Source organism: Herpailurus yagouaroundi, unplaced genomic scaffold (assembly GCF_014898765.1).
Source record: "Herpailurus yagouaroundi ecotype Mexico unplaced genomic scaffold, PumYag 203, whole genome shotgun sequence".
In the NCBI taxonomy this organism is placed as follows: Eukaryota; Metazoa; Chordata; class Mammalia; order Carnivora; family Felidae; genus Herpailurus; species Herpailurus yagouaroundi.
The window spans coordinates 3,992,066-4,014,200 of record NW_024412434.1 but is presented as its reverse complement, the minus strand read 5'-3'; the positions used below and the strand labels follow the sequence as shown (position 1 = coordinate 4,014,200).

General features: G+C 41.0%; 1 protein-coding gene across 4 annotated transcripts in view; it reads right to left on the bottom strand.

Annotated features, from left to right (window-relative positions):
- Window positions 1-3,625: 3,625 nt before the first annotated feature.
- Window positions 3,626-22,135, bottom strand: part of NRP1 (neuropilin 1) — a 139,208-nt gene continuing 120,698 nt past the window's right edge. For 2 of the 4 annotated variants that reach the window (XM_040451020.1, XM_040451022.1), the window contains exons 12-17: window positions 21,804-21,863; window positions 16,170-16,307; window positions 11,615-11,889; window positions 11,038-11,134; window positions 8,699-8,749; window positions 3,626-6,551 (exon numbers count right to left, since the gene is read on the bottom strand). In XM_040451020.1, the coding sequence (XP_040306954.1) occupies window positions 6,262-6,551; window positions 8,699-8,749; window positions 11,038-11,134; window positions 11,615-11,889; window positions 16,170-16,307; window positions 21,804-21,863 (911 nt within the window). In that variant the 3' untranslated portion in view covers window positions 3,626-6,261. The remainder of the gene's footprint in view (window positions 6,552-8,698; window positions 8,750-11,037; window positions 11,135-11,614; window positions 11,890-16,169; window positions 16,308-21,803; window positions 21,864-22,135) is intronic. The other 2 variants (XM_040451023.1, XM_040451021.1) reach the window with 1 other exon arrangement.

The window sequence follows — 22,135 nt, the reverse complement described above, 5'->3', positions numbered from 1 at the left end:
TGTGCTCATTCATTAGCTGAAGTACACATAGCTGATGTCCTAGTCCCGTGTGCTTAAGGAACAAGGAAAATATGGAATGGATGCCACTTCCTGGGCCTCTCCACCCACCCAAACCTCCTAATCAATAGATGAAATTAAATCTAAGGGATGATTTGTTATCTGGATGCCAGAAAGAGTATTTCTCCTTATAACTAACAGCAACTTAAATACATAGAGAATTAGAAGCTGATGTAACAAAAACTATGTTTGACTCCAAAAAGAAGATCCTTTTAGATGGAAGGCTTGAATCACAGCAGAAGAATCGCAAAAAAAAAAAAAAAAACAAAACAACAACAACAAAAAAACCAAAAAACAAAAAAAACCCCAAAAACCAAAACCAAAACAAAACAAAAACCTGAGGATTTGAATCTGCTTTAAAGATATCACATATTCAAAGTCAAGAAGCAATTTAATCAACATCAATGATTTTCAGAAATTGGACAAAATTAGAGAAAGGATAGCTCAAGTTAACAATGGTACAGTTTCCCGACTGGATTACATCAAGATTGTTAGCATTGTTAGCATTGCCAGCACTGTATCCTTTCAGGGTGATGATCGGGCCTTGAAGAAGGGTGTGGCATTAGTGCATGTCAAAAATGATGGAGTAGGGGGGATGTCTGAATCCCTGAAAGGAGCGTCATGATGGACCAGGACCTGCTTTCCATCTGGGCAAGACATTTCATTTGAGTAGCACAAGGGTGAGACTCAGCAGCTCCTCACAGAACAGCATGTCCAATCCCAGCATCACACTCTACCAGAGCAAGCAGCTTCCTAACACTACTAACAGGGCAATGATACCAGTAGGTACTAGCTATAAGTGTTACACATTTCTTAAGCTCTTATATCATAATAGGTACCATTCCATTCAGCTGTACAGATGACCCTAAGGAATAAGATTAGAAATCATCAAAGGAAGATCAAGTAGGATTCAGTCTAGTTTTACCATTCAGGATTTTAACATCTTTGTAAAGTAGTAAACTGTGTGTGTTGAATAAATAAGGCAACTTCTTTTGGGTAGGAGGATTTGGCTCTTTACAAATGGGTCCTCCTTTCCCTACCCCACCCCTGATTATACTCTAATGAGTAGAGTATTTGCTATGCTCTGTAGCACTTTAAAGTTTTTGCCCAGCAAAATACTTAATCAGCACTATTTCTGCAGTCTCAGAAAAGCCCATGTATGTGTAGGTCCCTCCAGAGCAATCGTGCTTCTGAGTGGGATTGCCCATTTGCTAATTTTACTTTCTGTTTTCCAGGTTGCATCCAGTCTCTTTTCCGACTCATCTGGAAAGTGCTTTGTGAAACCTGCAGGCATGTGTATTTTCCCCATCTCTGAGTGTCTCAAAATCACTATTGGAAGTGAGGCAAACTTTCACACACGTGTCTCAGCATTAACTGAAGACTATTTTGGCACTTCTCAAACCTAAATGGATGGGAATACAGGTTATCTGGGGATATTATTAAAATGACTCTGTGTGTCTGGGGTATGGCCTAAGATTCTGTAGCTCTAATAGGTGTCCAGGTGATGCCACTATTGATGCTGATTCTTGGGCCACACTTTGAGTAGCAAGGCCCTATGCAAGCACCTTGCAAGAAAATGCAGGGCTGTGAGATGGTAGGAGCAATGGAAGAGGAGATGAGATTAGAGATACACTGAACTCATCATTCAACCTCCCTAAACTTTGGATTCCTCATTTATAAGGTGGAATAATATTGCAAACCTTACCTCAAAGAGCTGCTGTGAAAATAGCTAATGCTTTCAATAAAAAGCAGTACAATGACATCACCATAGAAAATTCTGGTGCAGTGGAGTTTACTCTTTTCCTCCTAAAATGATATGATTGGTTCAAAGGACATTTATTGCTAACACGTTGCATGCAACGTGATAATGTGATGCTCTCATTTGAATCATCTTGCAATGTTTCATTGGACAGGTTTTTAAAAAAGTTATTAATCTAGTCTTACCTACTTTTGGTGCTCAGTTCTACTTACTTTGGGGCTCCCTTTACTCCCTTTCTCAACCCCCAAGTTGAAAAGCTGGTAAAGATCCCTTAGTGGATATAGGTTAGGGAAATAGAACTAATGCTTAACAGAACTGCTTTTTAATGCAACACAACAGCTATAATTACCATTGGGAAGCAGAAATATTATGGAATGTTACAAAATCCATTTGATTTGCAAAAAGAACTAGTGTAATTCAGCCCAAGTGGCAATTAATAAGTTATTAAGGAAGACAGGAGATGGAACAATAAATAATTTTCATGCTTTTAAGTGTTTCAACCCTCATGATACATTTAATTCCTGACTTTGGGAAGTATTATAGAGTGATGTTGCTCATTACACCCAGTAAGAAGGACGTAGCCTAGCAGCTAACCAGGGGTGACACAGGGTGAAAACATCTATGTTTAAGGCCATCTCAAACATGAGACAGAGACAATATTAATTGAGGGCCCTTAGCATTTTTCAGAAAGCATCTCTAGATGAATTCTGATAGACCCTTGCCAGTCATCATGTTTTCTGGAAACATCCCTGAAAGTAGGTAGAATTTAACTTCGGTGAAGTGATTACCCAGCTCTGTCTCTCTCTTCTAAGCAGAGAGACTTGAAAATTTCCTCAATAGGGAAAATGTCTTATTCTTAGATAAAGCTTGGAAGATGCAAAAGGCAAAAATGTCCAGAGAAGCAGGAATATTGGTTCCCTGCAAAGAGCTATACAGAACAGCCCACTTCTCAAAAAGTTCCTATGCTTTCAAATTTCCCTATAATCACAGGATTATAGATAAACAAAGAATTGTTGGTCTGTGGACAGTAGGGTTGCTGGAAGAAGTTTTGTAAAGAGTCATACTCAGCATGCTTTGGCTTAACATTTCTCTTGCTTTCGTGTTGCTGTCATTATCATTATTACTATTAGTATTATTTTAGTCCCAGATGGAATAGAAACTTTCCTAAGAATTAGCAAATGGCCAGTTGTAATGCCATGCTTAACACTGCCTTACACCTACATAGGCACATGCATAAACCCTGTCAGTTTAGTACCTACTTTCTATAAAAACAAAACTTACCAACAGATATTTGTGAATTTCATTAAAAAAAAAAAAAAGATTTACCAAATGGAATAAAGAGCATTTGACATAAGATTTGGGGTTGAAAAATTTCTGTGTATAAGGCTAAATTCTATATTCCTATATCCTGACAGTGTCTAATTTGGGTCAGTATTCTACTTTGGGATATGTCTTCTTAACTTTCTCTCCTAATTAGGATATACTTTAAAAATTAAAAAAAGAACTTTAGGGGCACCTAGGTGGCTCAGTCAGTTGAGTGACTGTTGATTTCGGTTCAGGTCATGATCCCAGGGTCGTGGGATGGAGCCCCATGTTGGGCTCTGCACTGAGCGTGAAGCCTGCTTGGAATTCTTTCTCTCTCTCCCTCTGCCGTTCTTCCCAGCTCACTCTCTCTCTTTGTAAAATAAATTTTGAAAAAGAAAATTTTGAAAAGAAAAAGAACTTTAAAAAATCTTGGAAGTGATTCAATGTTGCCACAATACCAATTTCTTTAACAAGAACAAAGCTAATATAATAAAAGCCATCAGGTGTGGGTGTTTTATGAAAATGTTTAATTCAACTGTTTCTTTGGAATGTAGTAGTCATAGTTTGGAATCTAAGTTACAGTTCAGTTCTATGTGGTTTTTATGCTACTCAGTGTCTGAGAATACAAATGTCATTGAAAGTTAAGGCTTCGCTGTTCATTTTGAAACAACAATTTACAAGCGTCATATTGTCATAGAAAATAAAAATTTCTGTAAAAAAAATTTGCACAAAATTTTATGATGGTACAAAACATGAAGCAATCATATACCAGTAAAATGAAAACATTTTACTACAGAAAGTCTTATAGATTTCAATAAAGAAAAAATAGGTTATTTTACACCTTTAAAAATTACGAAACAATCTAAAACAATATAAACTGAACATTTTGTAACACTGCCTTTACAAATTAATAACTTTATAAACATATAATTTTTAAATATATTTATCAGTGCAAGATACTTTAAAATTTAAAGTTGCAGTATCATTTTTCCTTGACTAAGGACAACTCTAAGTCTGTTGCCTTAAAAAAAAAAAAAAAGCAAAAAAACAAAAACACATCTTAGTGCTTTCATCCTGGTATGATTGTAACAACTGAATGAATGCCTCTGGGGATAAAAATCTATTCTTTTTTCCTAGTGATCAATACTTTCCTGGAAACAAAAGGCATTCATAATCCAATTAAACCAAGATGAATGGACTGACCCATTCATGATGCAAATGTGACTCCCACAAATGCATCTGAAAGGGACCCAGGGCAATGTAGGAAGGACAATCTAAAAGTTCTATACACCATGGCCTGATACAAATACACGGGAAACAACCACAGCTTCTTTGGATTAATTCGCATGCTGCCTGATAAGATATTTACGGCTCTGTGCTGTTGTTCGGCTTCCTTCTTACCAGTCCCAAGGCAGGCTTTTTCTTTGTGAGCCATTGGAAGTTTCTAGGTGCATTCATTCAAGTCTCTGTTTTTTCAGCGTTGCTGCTCAATGGATGTTTTTAAAGATTTGTTTTGACTTTACTTGTTTTCTTTCCCTGTATTATCTTAAAATACTTCCCCCCAGGCACCAGGATTTATAGTCACTTTCTTAAATTAACTGTTCTTTCTTCCATTTCCCTTGTCTGATTCAATAGCAAAACAAGAGGGTTCTCAAGGGTCATTTTGCATATTTGGATGTAAAAATCTCATATTTTTGGGTACTTGGAGAATTGTATTCAGTCCTTCCTTTGGGTCTCACTTAAAAGCCAATTAGTATTCCTTCTCCCTCAGCTTCTCACTCTATTAAATGCAAACATTTCTATCTCAGATCATTTTGATTGGAGCAGACAGACAAATGGCTTAAGGAAAAAAGATACTGTCACTTTAACCAGTTAACAAGAAAACCAAAGTTAGACTTTGGAGGGCAAAGTTAGGAATTTCCCTTATTTATTTATTTTTAAACATAAAGTCTAGCAAAATTGCTTGCCATTACCAGCAGGTTAAAGCTGCAAGTTTCTTTTCTGGACAATGGCAAATGCTTAAATTCTAAGAGAGAAGAGAGAGAGAGAGAGAGAGAGAGAGAGACAGAGAGACAAAGAGAGAGAAAGAGAGAGGAGAGAAAGAGTTTACATTTGAAAATACATTCCATATGAAAGACCAATAAGAGAGAATATTGCAGCTTTGTACAAAAGGGTCAAGAGACATGAAATTGAACTACGGAAAAAGCAGAACAATTAAGCCACATTGCCAAATCTTCGGAGCCCTTGCCTTCCCAGGGGCTGACATCTCACACTAAAATATACTTTCTTCTTAGTCAGTGGGCCACCAGGGTTTGATTAAAGAGTAGGGCTTTCACCAGTGAGAAACAGAGCGGGTTGTTAATGTAACACAATGAGAACCAGTACAAACAAAAAGGCACTTGAGAGGACATAGACTAGCCAGTGCCAAGGATTTTTCATTGCGGTTGTCGGCAGCACACCCAGTTGCCAGCAGTGTTTGGTGATGGCACGGTTTCCTGTATGGAGTTCACAAGCACGAGGTTTAGTACAACACTGGAAAACATCAAGAAAATTTGACGGTATTGCTTTGTAAACAGAGCTGACACACTATACTGGTACTGAGGCTACAGCACTTTAACATAAAACATCCTAACCCTTCTTTGCCTATGCACGACGCGGGCAATTATACACAAGTACAGCTTCAGGAGTCCACTGAAGTGCAGTTATTCTAATAGATTCTGGGCACTGGGCTACAGGTAGCATGTCCATCAAAAGGGCCCCGCTGAATACACTTCGTGCCAGCATCTTGGATTTTGCACAGTTTCTGAAAAGAATCCATAAAAGGAAGAGGAGAGAGAATGGGGAGGGAGAGTCGAAATGAATCATTAAGTCATTCATACTTGGTCTCAACACCAGCATTGGATTATTCAAATGAAACCAACAGAAAAAAGCTGACTGTACATGATTCCGATTGCGAACACAGCTAACTTGTTCATGTCTGTCGGCCGTACTCATGGATGCTCCTGAGAAAAGCCTGGCTCAGCGTCATCAACGCACTTCCCAGCCTGTACAGTGAGAGAGATCAACAAACAGTTCCCCAGCACGTTCAAGTTACGTCCTTCCCCTTCAATTCTCTGACTCATCTTTTCATCTGTCTGCCTTCATGCCTCCGAATAAGTACTCTGTGTATTCAGTTTGTCCTTTTTCAACTTCACACCATCCACGAGTTCAAAGTTATAGTTCTCCAGGGCAGATAAGTTTCTTTCGGACATCCCATTGTGCCAACAGGCACAGTACAGCACGACCCCACACACGGCACCCAGGAGGACGCCCAGGGCACTCATGGCTATGATGGTGATGAGGATGGGATCCAAGGTCTTCAACACGTTGCCGGGCTTCCTGGAGATGTTCTCATTGCTTTCTCCTGTGCCTTCATAGCCTGGGGTGCTCCCTAGGGGAAAAGAACAATTGGCCCATGAGCAATGACAACATAACAGATGAAAGTGGACAGAAGAATAGACAAAAAGGAGAGAAAAAAGCAAATCCCACACTCCAGTTTTGTCCGTCCTCTCTCAAGGGCCCGCAGGCAATCTCTGAAGTGGGGTTTGGCTCCCCCATGTGCGGGAAACACCAAGATTTAGAACTGAGGTATGGGAGGGGAGAGTTCTGGGGAGTCGGTGCTGTGACTCTGATAGATAGCTCAGCACATGGAAACAACTGATTCTGGACATACAGGGAGGGTTATGTTCTAATCGAATTCAGATTTTGCACAGCCCACCATCTGTACTAGATCACAATCTGTGTTTACAGTCCCTGGCCAAACATGTGGTCATCAAGCTCTGCAAAATGCTTAGTCACACATTTGGCTAGTAAGGGGATTTGACCATGACCTGTGTGTTTGCCTGATCCCCAAACCAGGCACAAGGAAATCTTCCAAGCTGCCCTTTCATGTGGCACCATTCCCAGCGAGTCTGGGCACAGTTTACACACGTGTTTGTTCCTCCACATGTAAAATCCCCAAGTCAAACAGATTCCCCCCAAGTCCACCGTGGGTTCGCTCAAGAAGGAGAGAGCTTTCAGGACAAAGGGGATGCTTGCTGCTGACACTTCAAATGGGTTATGGCTCAGAGCTAGAGACCGTGTCTGTGTTGTGCTGAATAGAACACAGTTAATAATCAGCATCTTTGCAGACTTGGTGGTTTCACTGGAGACAGTCACACTGCTCTGCAGTTCAGTCACTGGGGAAATGTTTTCTTTAGAGTGGAACATGAAAAATTATTAACATGGGAGCTCTGAGCCTAATTATGTGGTACTAGAAATGAGACTAAAATGTTAATGCACAACATTCAGTGTTTACTTAATGGTGTTCTGATCAACAAAGATTCCAATCAAAGAAAACTAAAAATATGAGATGCAAGTCCCTAAACAGGGGAAAGCAAGCCTTGGGGCATATTAATATTCTCTCCCTTGAAACATTGTTTTGAAACAACCTCTCATAAAGTTTACATCTCAGCGTGGTGGGCTGTGTAACTAAGCTGAATGAGCTGGGTGTTAATGTTACTAATGTCATAGTATAGTGCCATATTTATCTGTGTCTATCAAGTCCAAGTCTGACTATAGCCAGTCCACATTTCTACAGGCAACAGGTGCCTATGCTAATGTGTAGGACACAGAACTGCTGGCAGCAGCTGTGAGTGATTCCGGGGCAAGTGTCCATCAATCCACAACTGCTGGCTGGGAGGTACAGAAGCTTCTAGAAATAAAATAGCATTAGGCAAGGCCCAACTCTGATCAAATGTCTTGTATTTGATCACAAAGTAGTCAAGAAAAACATACATTTTCAGATTAATCCGTGTAAGATCCGAGGCTACCACCCAATTAACCGTGCTACTTAAAGGCAAGTCACTGATCTGAGTTTTTCAGCCTCCTGGTGTACAAAATGGGGATAAATAAGCTTTAGAGAGCATAGAAGATACATATATAAAGTGTGTGGAACATACTAGGTCCTCAATATATCTTTGCCATCATCATCATCATCATCCTCCTCATCCTCATCACTGTCTTCATTAGCACAAAGTTAGGGGTCCCATGAAGAGGAGGAGGGAAACAGATTGAACACAACAGCTTATCACAAAAATTGGGTTCCAGTCCTCAAAGATCATGTCTGGATATCAACCAGACAAGAATTTAGGTTGGCTTCAAATTACTGTATGAAAATTAGCACTGATCTCTGGGTAAGTCATGGTCTTTACTGGTTTCCTACTTCTACAGTTGTAAAGTGAGAGTGTTTCACACAGTTATGTTCTAGGGGCTCCTCCAGCTCAGACATGGGAGGGCAGGGCGAGCACGCTCCCCCAGGGCTCAGCCACTCCCCCAAGCTGGACTTGCCTCGGTGGCTTCTCTAGACCTCCAGACAGCTTAGAAGAGAGCACTCACTCTGTGACAATTCGCAGCTCCATGGGCAGAGACGTTTATTTTATTTGAACTGCTTTGATATACCAGGGCACTAATGTTCCAGATAGTTGCTTCATAAAATTTACCATGAAAGCCATAGTAAATTAAAAAAAAAAAAAAAATTGGTCAGCAAGAAAAATTTACCTGTTTCATCAATTTTATTTTCTGGGTTCCTTTTATCCAGGTCTGCCGGTTCTGACAAGTTAAACAAAATTGAAAGAGATATTTGAACTGCCAACAAAATTCGATACACACAACCACATAAACCTTCACACACACACACACACACACACACACACACACACACACACCTTCCTCACACTAATGGTTCTGCTAGATCTCTTTGAGAGTTTTTAGTGCAATCCCACCCTACCACATAACTATAGATCAATAGAGGGGCAATGTCAGATGACTAGGATATCTGTGTCACATCAAAATCCAGGTAGCACAGCTATCCGTGTTTTGAAGAGAAGAGTGGACGGTGATGGTTTTGGCATCTGGAGTGTGGGGAGAAATCTGATGAAAATAGGAAACAGTAGTGGGGTTGTGCATATGGCTACCATCCTGTGCTTTTGTAGATAACTGCTTCCTAGCTCTTTGAGGCAAGAGACTGTGTCCTGTGTCTTAACAAACAAACAAACAAACAAACAAACAAACAAACAAAAAAACCCTCTGGAAAAGAGTTCCAGTAGCTCATGTGGTTTTGAGTAGGAGGTGGGGAGTTTCAGTACTTTATTCACTGCTACATTCCCAACATTTACAACAGTGTCCAGAACATAAAAGGTGCCTCAATAAATATTTGTTGCATAAATGTGTGGATAAGTAATAAATAGTTGATAGTCTCATAGCATCCATAGCTAAATATTCAAGGATATATATTTGATGAATAATTATACAGTTATCTTAGACATCTTTTTATTGTGACAGCAACATAGAGTATTTTGGCAATGCATTAGTTGTGACTTTCTGAGTACATTGCTTCATAACAACTATAGCCATGTGGACCAGTCACATGAAAAGAAAAATGCTCACAGAATTGTCTCAATCCCTCTATATATTCACCGGAGCACTTGGATGCTGCTTTGCATACAATATGCAGTCCATTAAAACTTGCTGAATGGAATTAAATTTGATTTCTTTTCCTTAGTTTAGGGAGTTTACTCTTACATTCTAAAAATATAATTCTCATCTTGGAATAGGAAAGCCTGTGTAACTGCATGAAATGCATATTTTTTTAAATGTTTATTTTTGAGAGAGAAAGGGAGACAAATAATCGGAATCAGGCTCCAGGCTCTGAGCTGGCAGCACAGAGCTCAACGCAGGGCTTGAACTCACAAACCGTGAGATCACGACCTGAGCTGAAGTTGGATGCTTAACCGACTGAGCCACCCAGGCACCCCTGAAATACATATTTTAACAACAGTGTAGACTTGGATGTGGCCAATCTGTAGAGTAATTGCAACTGAAATATTAAGTCTTATCATTTCTTGTGAAGACCTGCTAAGTAGTGTGGCATTAAATAGATTTCCTTACATAGTACGAAGAAGCAGATCTTTATTCACTGCTCTTTTTCCCCTAATTTCTTTAATTGACCATATCAAATTATTGCCACTTTAGGATTACATATAGTCAATATATTGTATAATAAAAGCTTTGCAAATTGCTGAAATGACCAAAAACCCATTACAGCCAACAAGCCCCCTTTGTCTTAAATTTGCCCAATAGGCTTACTCCATTTTGTTATAATTAACATCCTATTATATGATATATAGCAAAAGTTTAAGTGTAGCAAATGGAGCTTAAGACTAATTACTGTGCTATTACATTGCCATTAGTGATTCTATTTATAATTACATATCAAGAACCAGGGAATATGAATTGGTTTTCTATGTCAACTTTCATCTATACATCCAGACCAATAAAAACCATAAACTCTAATACTAGGCAAAGTCTCAAAATTTCATTTATTCTCTTGAGTCATTGCCACTATTTTCAGAGTCAGAAACATCTACTTACTTGTAATAAAGCAAAGAATTATAGCTTTTATGATTCATTAAAAATGTAACCTTAATTAAGTTCACTGTGCTCAAAATTTTCAACGGCCTGCTGTTTTGTTTATAGACTCAGATATTTGGAATTATCCAGATGTCTGAGTTTTCCACTTTTCATCAAAATGTTTTGGCATGGTATATATAGCCTGTAAACTGTGAGTCTTTCTTCTGAGCTATGGTTTTTGGATTCCACATTATTTATGTGGTTTTGCAGGTACAATCAGACACTAAATGAACTGGGTTAGGAAAGGACGTAGCTAAAGATAAACTGACCCGATTTTATGCCCTGTTGCATCAAAATTTGCACTTCACAGGATGTGCCTATAGCCTGCATTGCAATTCTAGGTCTAAATGAACAAGACAAACACCATCATGTGAAAATAACTGTGCCCTGGGAAAGTGCGTCTGGTTTCGACAGCACTTCATACTTACTTGCACAGTCCTCTTGTGAAATGTGGTTATTAATACTAATGTCATCCACTGCAATCCCGCCAAGGTTTCCTTTTCCGATTTCACCTTCAAAAATCACCTAACAAAATGAAATCATTTTCGCAGTATTGAAATGTTCGGTCCTGAATAGCAGTGTTTACAAATGCTTGTTCAGTTCAATCTATGGCACATAAATTAAATTCATGAGATTTCACGTAAGCGTGCGCTTCGATCATCAATCTATGTTAACTGCCTGGTGATGGCATCAAACTTCTAACACTCTCTTTTTATAAGTCAAAACGTTAAACTGGGGAAAGCACCAAATAAAAGGAATGCTCATTGTGGCAGCCAGAAATAGATTATAAACTAGCATTCTCCTCTTTCTCAGCAAATTGGTTCTATTCCTATAATGTTGGAGACTGCGAAATACGCTACTGAGATTGCAGCGAAATCCCAGGTTCGGGAAATGCCCGAAATCATCTTTGGAATAATTCCCACATCTCTTCTCCATGATTTTCAACATTATCTCAGTGTCTCTGAAAGAGTTGCCCTCCCACCCGGGGAAGGGAAGGGGGCATACCTGATAAAGCTTCAGAGACTTGTGGAGCAGGACACGCCCTTCCTTCCAGTGGTCTCCCTGGTGTCCGATGGCCATCCAGACTAACTGGTCATACTCTTCTGGCTTCTGATAGTGCAGTTTGACCCTCAGCGTGCCCACGTGTGAACCGGACATGTGATACCAGAAGGTCATGCAGTGGGCGGAGTTCTGGGAATAAACCACGGGGCTCACCAGACGAGCCACTTTGCCCTTCTGGTTTTCGTCGGCTTGGGAATAGATGAAGTTGCCATCTCCTGCTGTGACAAAAACCCAGGTTAGGGAGGGTGGCTGAATGTATGAATCCTTTACCTCTTCTTTCCAGTTCCGTGACTCAAACTTTCTCTCCTAGGCTAAGCACCGAGAACCCAAATATGCAGTGGAAAGGGAGCGGTGTGCTGTTGTTGGGGAACCTCTTTGGCAACTGGGTCTGCACTCCAAGCCTCTGTGAGTGGATGCTTAATTGGGAGAAAGCTGTGAAGCAGCATTAATTTGGATACTACATATTTGGAATGCACTGTCACATGGATCTGGGCTGTGACTCCAGTTGGCCTTTGCATCGTTGCAAGCACACTGAAAGCAGAGGGCAGACCTATTTTCATGCAACTTTAAAATAGTTTCAGCAGCACTGATGTGAAGACCGACATTAAATGGAACATATTTTGATGTTTTCTTATTTATCATTTGAGCTGGGTGAGGATACTTAGGTCATTATAGCTTCTTGATAATAATAAAGTTGCAGTTTTTCCAAAAAATCTAGTCATCTTCTTTTTCCCACAAATTCAGATGATTTTTCCCTCATTTATTTTAATGGCTTATAAATTCCTTAAATACACCTGAAAGCTTGAATCTCAGCTCAAGTCCCACTCTTGTTTGATGTGGGCTTCTGGTTCAAGGAGAGGCAAGGTTGCATATTTGAGGCTTATTAGAACTTGCCATTTTGGCAGCGTAGACACTTGCCAGGCTGCAAGGACTTACTCTTGGCTTTGCTTTTAATTACCCCCAGTGGGAACATTTCCTCCTGCCACCACCTGGTCTATGCACACAACTCATGTTTCATTGTTTGCTCTGCAAATAGAAATACCTACTCTAACGCTTCACCTGATGTAAGTGTGAATCTGACGCTTGGGCCTCAGTGGGCAGCAGGATGTTTTGTTTGCTGCCCAAGGGGTTTGTGTGTTTGTGAGATACTTTTTCACTGTGCACATGTGGGCACGTCCTTGTATCTGCTCGCCTGCATCAACGGTGTCCAGGTGGAAGTGGATGCATCAGTGGGCAACTTGCTTCCATCACCTGGCTGGATGAGATGCACCAAAACACTCTTAATGAAACCAATGGGTGAAATACGAAGAGGGTGGAAGTTCCAGCAGCATGTTTGATACTGTTTTTGTGGTGCGCTCCCATGACCAAGGGGACTCAGTCACTCTTGGTGTTTGTTTTCTCCCACTACTTTACCCTATCTGTGTGACACTGCCACTTCCCTGAGGTGAGTAGGGTATCAGTCTACGAGCAGGGACAGGTAGAAAACACACCCATCATGCCTCTGTGCCCAACATGCCCATCTTAGGGAAAAATACTGAAGTTAGAGATGCTGCAGAGAGGAAGCACACTAATGGAGTCCAAGAGGTTTATTTTGGCTAGTCAGTGAAGAGGTGGAAGAAAGAAGGAGAAAACTGGACTTGGATAGAGGAAAGATGGCTGCCTGAGAAATCTGTCATGACCTCTGCCCCGATGCACTGTGGTCTTCTAAAAACATGCTCGGGGCACCTGGGTGGCTCAGTCGGTTGAGCAGCCGACTTCAGCTCAGGTCATGATCTCACCATTTGAGTTCAAGCCCCACGTTGGGCTCTGTGCTGACAGCTCAGAGCCTGGATCCTGCTTGGGATTATTTCTCCTGCTCTCTCTGCCCCTCCCCCACTCACGCTCTGTCTCTCAATACTGAATAAAAGTTAAAAAAAATTTTTTTTAAAAACATGCTCCTGTCACTCCTCTGCTCAAAGCTTGTCAGTGGCTCCTCATTACTGTTAGCCTCTTTACTTCTTCACCCGACACCCGAGGCCACACACCCCCCCTGCCACATATCTAACTGCTTCACAGAGGAACCTGCCCAACCACACCACCTGTCATCCCTCCTCCACGTCTGCACACGCCATCCTAGCTCAGACAGTCTCCGGGACAGAACTGCTTTCTCTGATCCCCCGTGTTACCTTTCTTGTCGCTGCTCATCCCCACCTTGGGGCACCCTCACGCCTGCACAGTAATCACTTCTCACCTGCAACCAGACTGTGAGCTCCTCAGGGCAGGGCTACCCTCCTTTATTCCCCAATCTCCAGTGTCCAGTTCAGCATCTAATCTAAAGTAATAGAGCTCCTCAAACAACCCTTGTTCAACGAACCAGGGAAGATGATGGGCTTCAGGAATCCTCCTTAAGGAGGTACATAGCTTCCCTCTTAGAAGTCAACTGCAGAAAACCACGTGGGTTTCTTTGAAAAAATTCAAAATTGAACAGCAGGATATTTTACCTAGATATTGCTAATTTAAAGAAATCTCCAGGTCTGATTTGCAAAGTGCGGAATACTGTGTAATGTCGGTCCGTGTGCATGTGTGCTGGGTGTAGGCTCTTTTCATCTAGGATTTTTATGTTAACAAGTTCCTGCCTTTCAGATATCAGGCTCGCCCCTCTCTCTCAGCAAATGATTGCCTTCCTAGTGCTACAGGAGGCTTTTTCTCTTCAGGGCAGACCTGGTAAATCTGGGTGTCTGGGAGAACAAAAGAGACAAATCCTTCTTAAGGAATCACACTTCTCAGCTGTTAATCTAAGACAAGCCCTCCTTTTCTGATACTCCAACACATAAAGCAGTGATATTTTTCCCTTTCAGGGGTTTTATCACAGTTCTGGGTCAGGAACTCTGTCTTCATTTTCTCAATTAGCACTTTACTTCTGCAAGCCTTTTAGCTTTTGTCTCTGGCTAACATAGCTTTTAACCTCCTTTGAATGTCAGATCCTACTGAGCCATTTTGCTTCACTTTGCATCAATTTTTCCACCATTACTGCCTTCATTTCAGCTAATTGCATTTGGTTAATTTGATGCCATTTATATGTACAGTGCCATTTACAGTCAAAGTATTTTAAGTTTTCTAAAACTGCTTGTCTTAAGATTCAATTGAAAGTGTCTCAGAATTGAAGGAGTCCAATTTTATCCAATTTCCTTGTCATTCTCATTAGGAAAAGAGGTAGCTGTGGTGGAAGGCGGCCAATTCAACCTACTTAATGGTTATATTCACTGGGGAAAGAAAAGTGAACAATAAAATGGGAGAGGCATGAAGTGCCCTCTGCCCATCCATTGGCCCACTGACCCACTGGCCCAAAGCCCTAGCATGGGGCAATTTTGCTTAATGAGATTTCTCAGCCTCAGAAAATGCCCTCAAAGGTATCATTTGAGAAGCACCTCTTCAGTGAACAGTCCTGTAAGTCTCTCTGAGTAGGGTAGAAGTCACTGGGTTGTATCTGTTGTGTATGGGAGTGTGTGTATATGTGGTCTTTGTAGGACGCCGCTGGATCTTTACACTGGGTGACAAGATGACTAAGAGGAAAATAGGATGGCGGTGGATAAAAAGTTCTTGGAGTGGCTGTCAGCCCCCTGTAACCCCCAGCCCATCCCTCTGCCCCTCATTAATCTTAGCAGGAAAGCAAGACAGGAGGTGGTGTGGGGTGAGGTTTCCACCTGCTCAGAAAAAATGGGCTAGATTTACAACCTTCCTCTAAAGAATAAGAATCCCACCCCACCTTCTTCCACTTCCACGTCAAGGGTCAAGAGAGAGCAAGCAATAGTCTCACTTATTGTTTCTTTAGCTGCAAAATAAATGAGATGACATATGTCTGGACTTGCTTCAAAATAATCCAGAGTCAGGGGTGATAGGGATAAAATAAGAGTCCTGTGATTTAGTGCCTGTTGAAGTTGGGTTATAGACATATAGGGTTCATTTCACTAAGCCTTTTCTATTTGAGTATACTTGAAATTGCCATAAACAGCTCAGGAAAAGTATGAAACAGGTAATTATTCACACATCTTTACCCAGTTTGCTATTTACCAGAGAGGCAGTCAGTTGCCAAATTTAATCAGCTTTCTCTACTACTTGGCGGACAAGCATCCCTTCTAGGAAAGGAGAGCTTGGTAATTCCAGGAAAGGAAGACATGAGTGAATGCATGGTAGTCTTTTTTTTTTTTTTTTAATTTATTTTTGGGACAGAGAGAGACAGAGCATGAATGGGGGAGGGGCAGAGAGAGAGGGAGACACAGAATCTGAAATAGGCTCCAGGCTCTAAGCCATCAGCCCAGAGCCCGACGCGGGGCTCGAACTCACAGACCGTGAGATCTTGACCTGGCTGAAGTCGGACGCTTAACCGACTGCGCCACCCAGGCGCCCCGAATGCATGGTAGTCTTTTCAAACACCGCTGGTCCCACAGGCCACAGAAACCCTCCATAGCCACACCTTTGCTAATTCAAAGAAATGAGGCTGAAGTGAACTCTCCGTTACCTGTGTGATCCTGAATCGGTCCGGTTTTGCTGGTCAACACGCTCCACTTGAGCTGCACGTGATTGTCATGTTCCCAGTGACAGAATGTCTTGTGAGAGCCCCAGCCAAATTCGCAGTTAAAACCGTATGTTGGAAACTCTTCAGTGGGTGGAAAGGAAAAATAGAGAAAAGCAGAGAAAGACAAATTTAATCATTTAGGTCAGAAAGGCCTTTAATTTGCTCACAGAAGGCACAATTTATATAACTTAACGTATGTTTGAAAATTCTAGGAAAGCCACAAAATCCAGGATTACCAGGAAACTCAAAAGACGCATGGAGATGTCAAAATGTTTGCAAAATCACGTTTAGGATTTTTTTTTTTTTTTATCCAGCTTTAAAAAGATTATGGACTGCCTGCCAAATTGGTTTTACATAAAATTTCCAGAAAGGTTACTTTCCAAGGCATATATATTACATCTGTAGCATTCTCCCTTGGTCCACAATATTTAATATGAAAGATACTCTATTCTTATTATATAAATTGATATCCACCAATGAAAAGAATCTTAAGTACAGATTGACCTGTGAACCTTAAAAGTCTAGAAATGTGACTGGGCTGGATGTCTCATTCTGGAGGCTATCTGTATTCTCACCATTCTGGCTAATGCCTCAGGTCTTTAGGTCAGATCTCTGAAGCATTTCTTAAGATTATTTTTTCTTCTGTGCTTTGCATCAGGTCAATCAATTTTAAATGTAAGTTTCTGCTTTTTTAGTGAATTTTAAAATGTGTATGTAAATTGTTCACCCCACTTAAAACCCAGGCAAGTTCACGTAAAGCCAAAGCATTTTTAAATAGCTGCACATTAAAAAAAAATTTTTTTTTTCATGTTCAGAGTGTTTCCTTTGGAATCTAAAAAGAAAGTATGAATGGATTCTCAGAGGGATTATTTATTTTGTGTGTTCTACAAGGTGCTATTTGACTGTGGTTTTTTTTTAACCCCCACAGCTTTACTTTTTTTACTCAACTCCTTTTTTTCTTAGAAGTAGCTTCTCTTTTTAAGTGTGGAAAAAATGAAATCATAATGGCTTGGATTTTGTTTTTGGTAAACTGAAGCGAATAATAAAAATAATCCTAAAGATAAAATTCTCCTGCTTCTGCCAGTCCCACTCCTCCCCCCATTACATAAAATTAAACACACAAAGCGCGGCTGTTTTCTCTAATGAAGGAAGGTCACCACTTCTTGAGTTTAGGTAATCCACAAGATGGCAGCATTGAAACGGAGAGAAAGGTGCCCAGGGCGTCTCGCCAATTGGATCTTGAACATTTCTCAAACAATTCCTATGTACAATAAGGGAGGTATAGTATCATATGTTGTATTAGGGTCAGGCTGAGATCCTAGCTTGCTTTGATCTTTAACTTTGTCCGTATTTAACACGACGTAGCCTGCTTTCTTCTCGGAGCCTAGGCTCCATTGCCCCTCCCCCACTTTAACAATGGCGGGAGGGATTTTAACGGGAAGATTTAGTGAATAGATAAGGATGATTTACTTTGCATTTTTAGTTTCCAAGGAACCCTTTTCAAATGCTAATGTAGAATTTTGGAAGGAATGCACCATATGCATTGTCAAAAGGAAACTGGATGGATTCTCCCATCCAGGGACAAGGAGACCTCCTGAGGGGTGAGGGGTGGAAGGGTGCCTAGGGCCAGTTTGGGAAAGTAACTCTAGTGTGAGCCACGTGATGCATACAACGTGCGGACTTTGTGTTAGTGCAAAAGGGCTGTATTTCACAGCTATGGTGTCACTGGAGTGATATATTTCATGTCTAGTCTATCCTAACCATGAAATAGGGCTTCTTAAAGCATGAGAAACCCTCTCCAAAATTTACCACACTTTTGAGCAGCAAGATTGAATTATGCAGATGAACTACAGTCCATTGAACAGTGACTGAATGGTTGAGCAACCTTGGATGTCAACACCCACAAACCTGGAATGTACTGCCGCATAATCTCATGTTAGAAAATGTTAATATTGGAAAATGTTAATATGTGTGTGGTTTTGGGTTTCCTCCTTAAATGTAGTTTAGAAGACATGCACATGTAGGAAGGCAGCAAGCCATTACAGCACACACATTTCTGGTTGTATTTCTGGTTAATACATCAAATTATTATTGTATAGTATAGAAAATCACACCATGCATTATTTTGGCTCTTAATTTTCTGGTGATAACAATAAAATATATGAACTTGGATGTTTTGGTAATGACCAGGACATAGGACAGCCTTGCTTGAAAGGAGGACTCAAGCATTTCTGCAGCTGTACTGCTCAGTGGTCTGTGTTTATCTTCTCATGTTTTTTCCAGTCCTAGGAATTTAACAAGGCAATCTGCTCTAACGTTATGTATTTTACTACTCTTTCATCTTCTTGTCCCAATAATATAATCTCTGGCAATCTTGTTAATTTAAAGGAAATACTCTTTTTTTTTTTTTTTTTTTTTTAATCAATGCATATGGTGGCGAGGGGTGTGGGGTGAGAAAATGTTGAAAATTCAAGCCTGGCCAGAAAGGCTATTAAACACATAAAATATACACAAACATTTATAGGGAAGGGAAAGAAAAAAGAGATCGAGGGAGGAAAAAAGAAGAACAGAAGCAGAAAAGAGGAAAGAGAAAGAGAAAAAAGCAAATTGATGAATGAAGTTAAGTATATAGGACTATTGACCTTTCCGTCTTCAAAATATTATCCAGGCCCTGTGGCTGCATGATTCTCATTAAATTCATTGGGAATAATCTGGCTAAATCCCTTCTTGACTCTTAAAAATAGCAGGAAACAATATTCTGAACTTAAAACAAATTTACAGCCCCTGTGAGCACACACCAGCTGCAATTGTTGAACTATCTTGCCCACAGTTGAATCATTAGCACCATATATGCACAAGGATTTAATTTTAGAATCTGCTTTTCAAAACTTCTTTTGAGGATGTTAACTAGCTTACTCACAGACTGGTCTTTCAGTCCAAATAAGTGGAGGTGCTCAGGCCCATGTAATCAGAGGTTAGGAATATACTCTGAGCTGCTATAGGAGTGTTTGAAGATCCTCAGAGGGTGAGATGTTTCAGCAGGGGGAGTTAGATTTAAAATGCAGGGTTTCTCATCATTTCCTGGCAAAGCATTAATAGGCTTTTATGCATCTGATTACAACCCAGGCAGTATATGAATATTATATATCCACTGAATTTATTATACTGATAAGAATCCACAAAAATGAAATTTTAAGACTCTGCTTGAGTATCTAATGGTTTCAGCAAAATGAGATTAGATGAAAGTTCAGGGGTTCAGTTTGCTGCTTATAAAGATGTCCAAAGAATCTGAAAACTGCAGAACAGTGTAGATCAAATTATCAGATAGGTGGGTCCCACCACTGGGTGAACACCTCAAAATCAGACTTGGCCTCTGACTTTATGTACACTCTGGGCCTACTGAACTGTTCTGAGCATTGGTTTAGCCAGAAGGTGACAATGAACGGAACTCCTGAAAGAAGGTCAGACTGTCCATTATCCACAAAGACTGGGAGACAGATTCAGGACTCAAGCAATGGAAAAACAGGAAACCAAGGTCATTTGTGGAACTCAAAACCAGAGCAGACTGCCTTTATCAGTAAGCTCTGGTTTGACATAAACTGGTTTAGATTGTGGTCGCTATGGGTCTTACTGGTTCTCGATCTGTACATCTGTGCTCTGACCACAGTACACCCTCTGAGATGGCTGGCCCTTGAACTCATGCACAAACCGAATGCATTCACAAAGTCATGCCTAACCTTCCACCTCCAGGGAGAATTATCCCATTTTGGAATCTGGTGTACACCTTTCCATTTTCTCTAGAACTGTTGCTCACTTTTAGTTTTTAAATGATCCCTAGCTCTTTTGATAGGCAAGAGGAGAGAGGAGTTGAAACAAGTTCATTGGCAACTTCAGAGTGGCTTTATTTTTTAATTTTTAAAAATATTTATTAAAAAAAATTTAATGTTTATTATTTTTGAGAGACAGAGAGAGAGCATGCAAGCAGAGGAGGGGCAGAGAGAGAAGGAGACACGAATCCAAAGCAGGCTCCAGGCTCTGAACTGTCAGCACAGAGACTGCCGCAGGGCTCAAACCCACAAACTCTGAGATCATGACCTAGCCAAAGTCAGACGCTTAACCGACTGAGCCACCCGGACGCCCCTTAGAGGGGTTTTAATTAACTCTCTGGCAAGAGAAAAAACTAACAGAGCAGTTAATATGTTTGTTACATCATTAGAACTTCATGTTTTCACCTCAGCCCTCTTCCCTATGACAGAAGGTCACAGAAAGCCAGCCGGCAGTTACTCCACAGAAAACCACCCAAGAGGGCCAAGGGCCCCCAGAAAAGTCAGGAAACAAGCGAGAGGCCGGGCTTCACTCATGACCAACTGCAGCCATCCAGCGTGGTTGCACAACCCCTGGAGGCCATACTTTACAACTGGTAAAGATGTACTTTGGACTATAGTTTGTTCTGAATTTAGGTGAACAGATACTCTTCTGTTTCACCTTTCCGTAGTTGGGGGTGTCTGAGCCATGGGGTAGCAAGAACTCTGTCAACCTGAGCACACCACAGGGAAACTTGGGGTTAAGTTCAAGTGAAGAGAAGTTTGTTTTGCAGTTTAATCAGGTCAACGGTGACAGTGTCCTTTAAGGAAGCATACTAATTAGAGCAGTCCTTTCTACTTTCTGCCTAGCTGGGTAGTGTCATACTGTTGAGGAAACATTGATATACACCACACGCCCCATTAATAAATGACTGTGGAGGCCAAGGCTGAGTGAGCTTCAATAAAGGAAATGGGAGAAGCTGGAAAACTGACCTGGTCACCTTACTCTAATGATTAACTTTAAAGTATTTAAAACCTCTGATTGCTTATACTGACTATTTCCCTTCGTGTGTGTCTGGGGGGAAGAATTTTACAGAATACTAACAAAATACAAAAGAGAGAAGGGGGGAGGCTGCCATTTCACTGCCGCTGGCCGCTGATAAACAGCAAGCCAAGGGTTTGAAAAGTCATTACGCTTTTCTATGAATAAAAGGATGCGGAGGCGCTCCCGAGGGCGCCGCTCTCCCCCCGCACAATCAGAGCCCTGGTTTCCTGCACCCCACTTCGTGGCACGCCCACTGGAAACGCTGTTGTCAAACTGCCAACTTCGTGGCAGGCAAAACTGACAAACTTTGCCTGTCTCGGTTTTGCAGAATTGTGATGAAAATAAATAGTCAGGCTGCTGCCTGTGAGATTTCCTTCTCCTGTAGTTTGCAAACACAGTCCATGTCCTAGATGTGCTGCGTTAAACAAAGTATGTTACTCAGTTCCTTCAGTCGGGAGCTGGGATTGTCACCATTTGGCAATTACTGATGGAGAAGGAAACCTCACTCCCGGCTGCATATACATGTGGATGAAAGGAAAGCAATATTTATGGCTCATGCTTAGAGACCAGATGCTGCGTGGCGTCCCTCTTCTAGGACTTTGGGGGAAACCGAAACCAAGAAGCTGCGCAGGGCACTATTTCAGGGCATGAGGGGGGCGGCCCTCCCCCCCCCCCCCCCCCCCGCCAGAAGCACACGTGGAATCTATGCCATTTTGTTTTGTTGGATACCTGATTGTATTGTGCTGTCTATTATGGTTGGTTTTTCTGTGGTCAGCACGGTGGTCCCACCTGAAAAACAAAAATAGTGACAGACGAAAATGAGAAAAAGTAAGCATTGGGGATAATAAGCATTAAAGAAGTGCTGCATGTGTGCATACATCTGTTAGAGGCGAACATTTTCCACAGAAAATCCTTCCTTTAATTCCGCCTGTAGTAATTTGTTTTACTTAGATTTTGTCCACCACGATATCAAGTTCAAATAAACCACTATTTTTTACTCAACACATTTGCTCATAAAGCATCCAGGCAGTATGGACAGTTTGAGACTTTGTTCCAAGGGC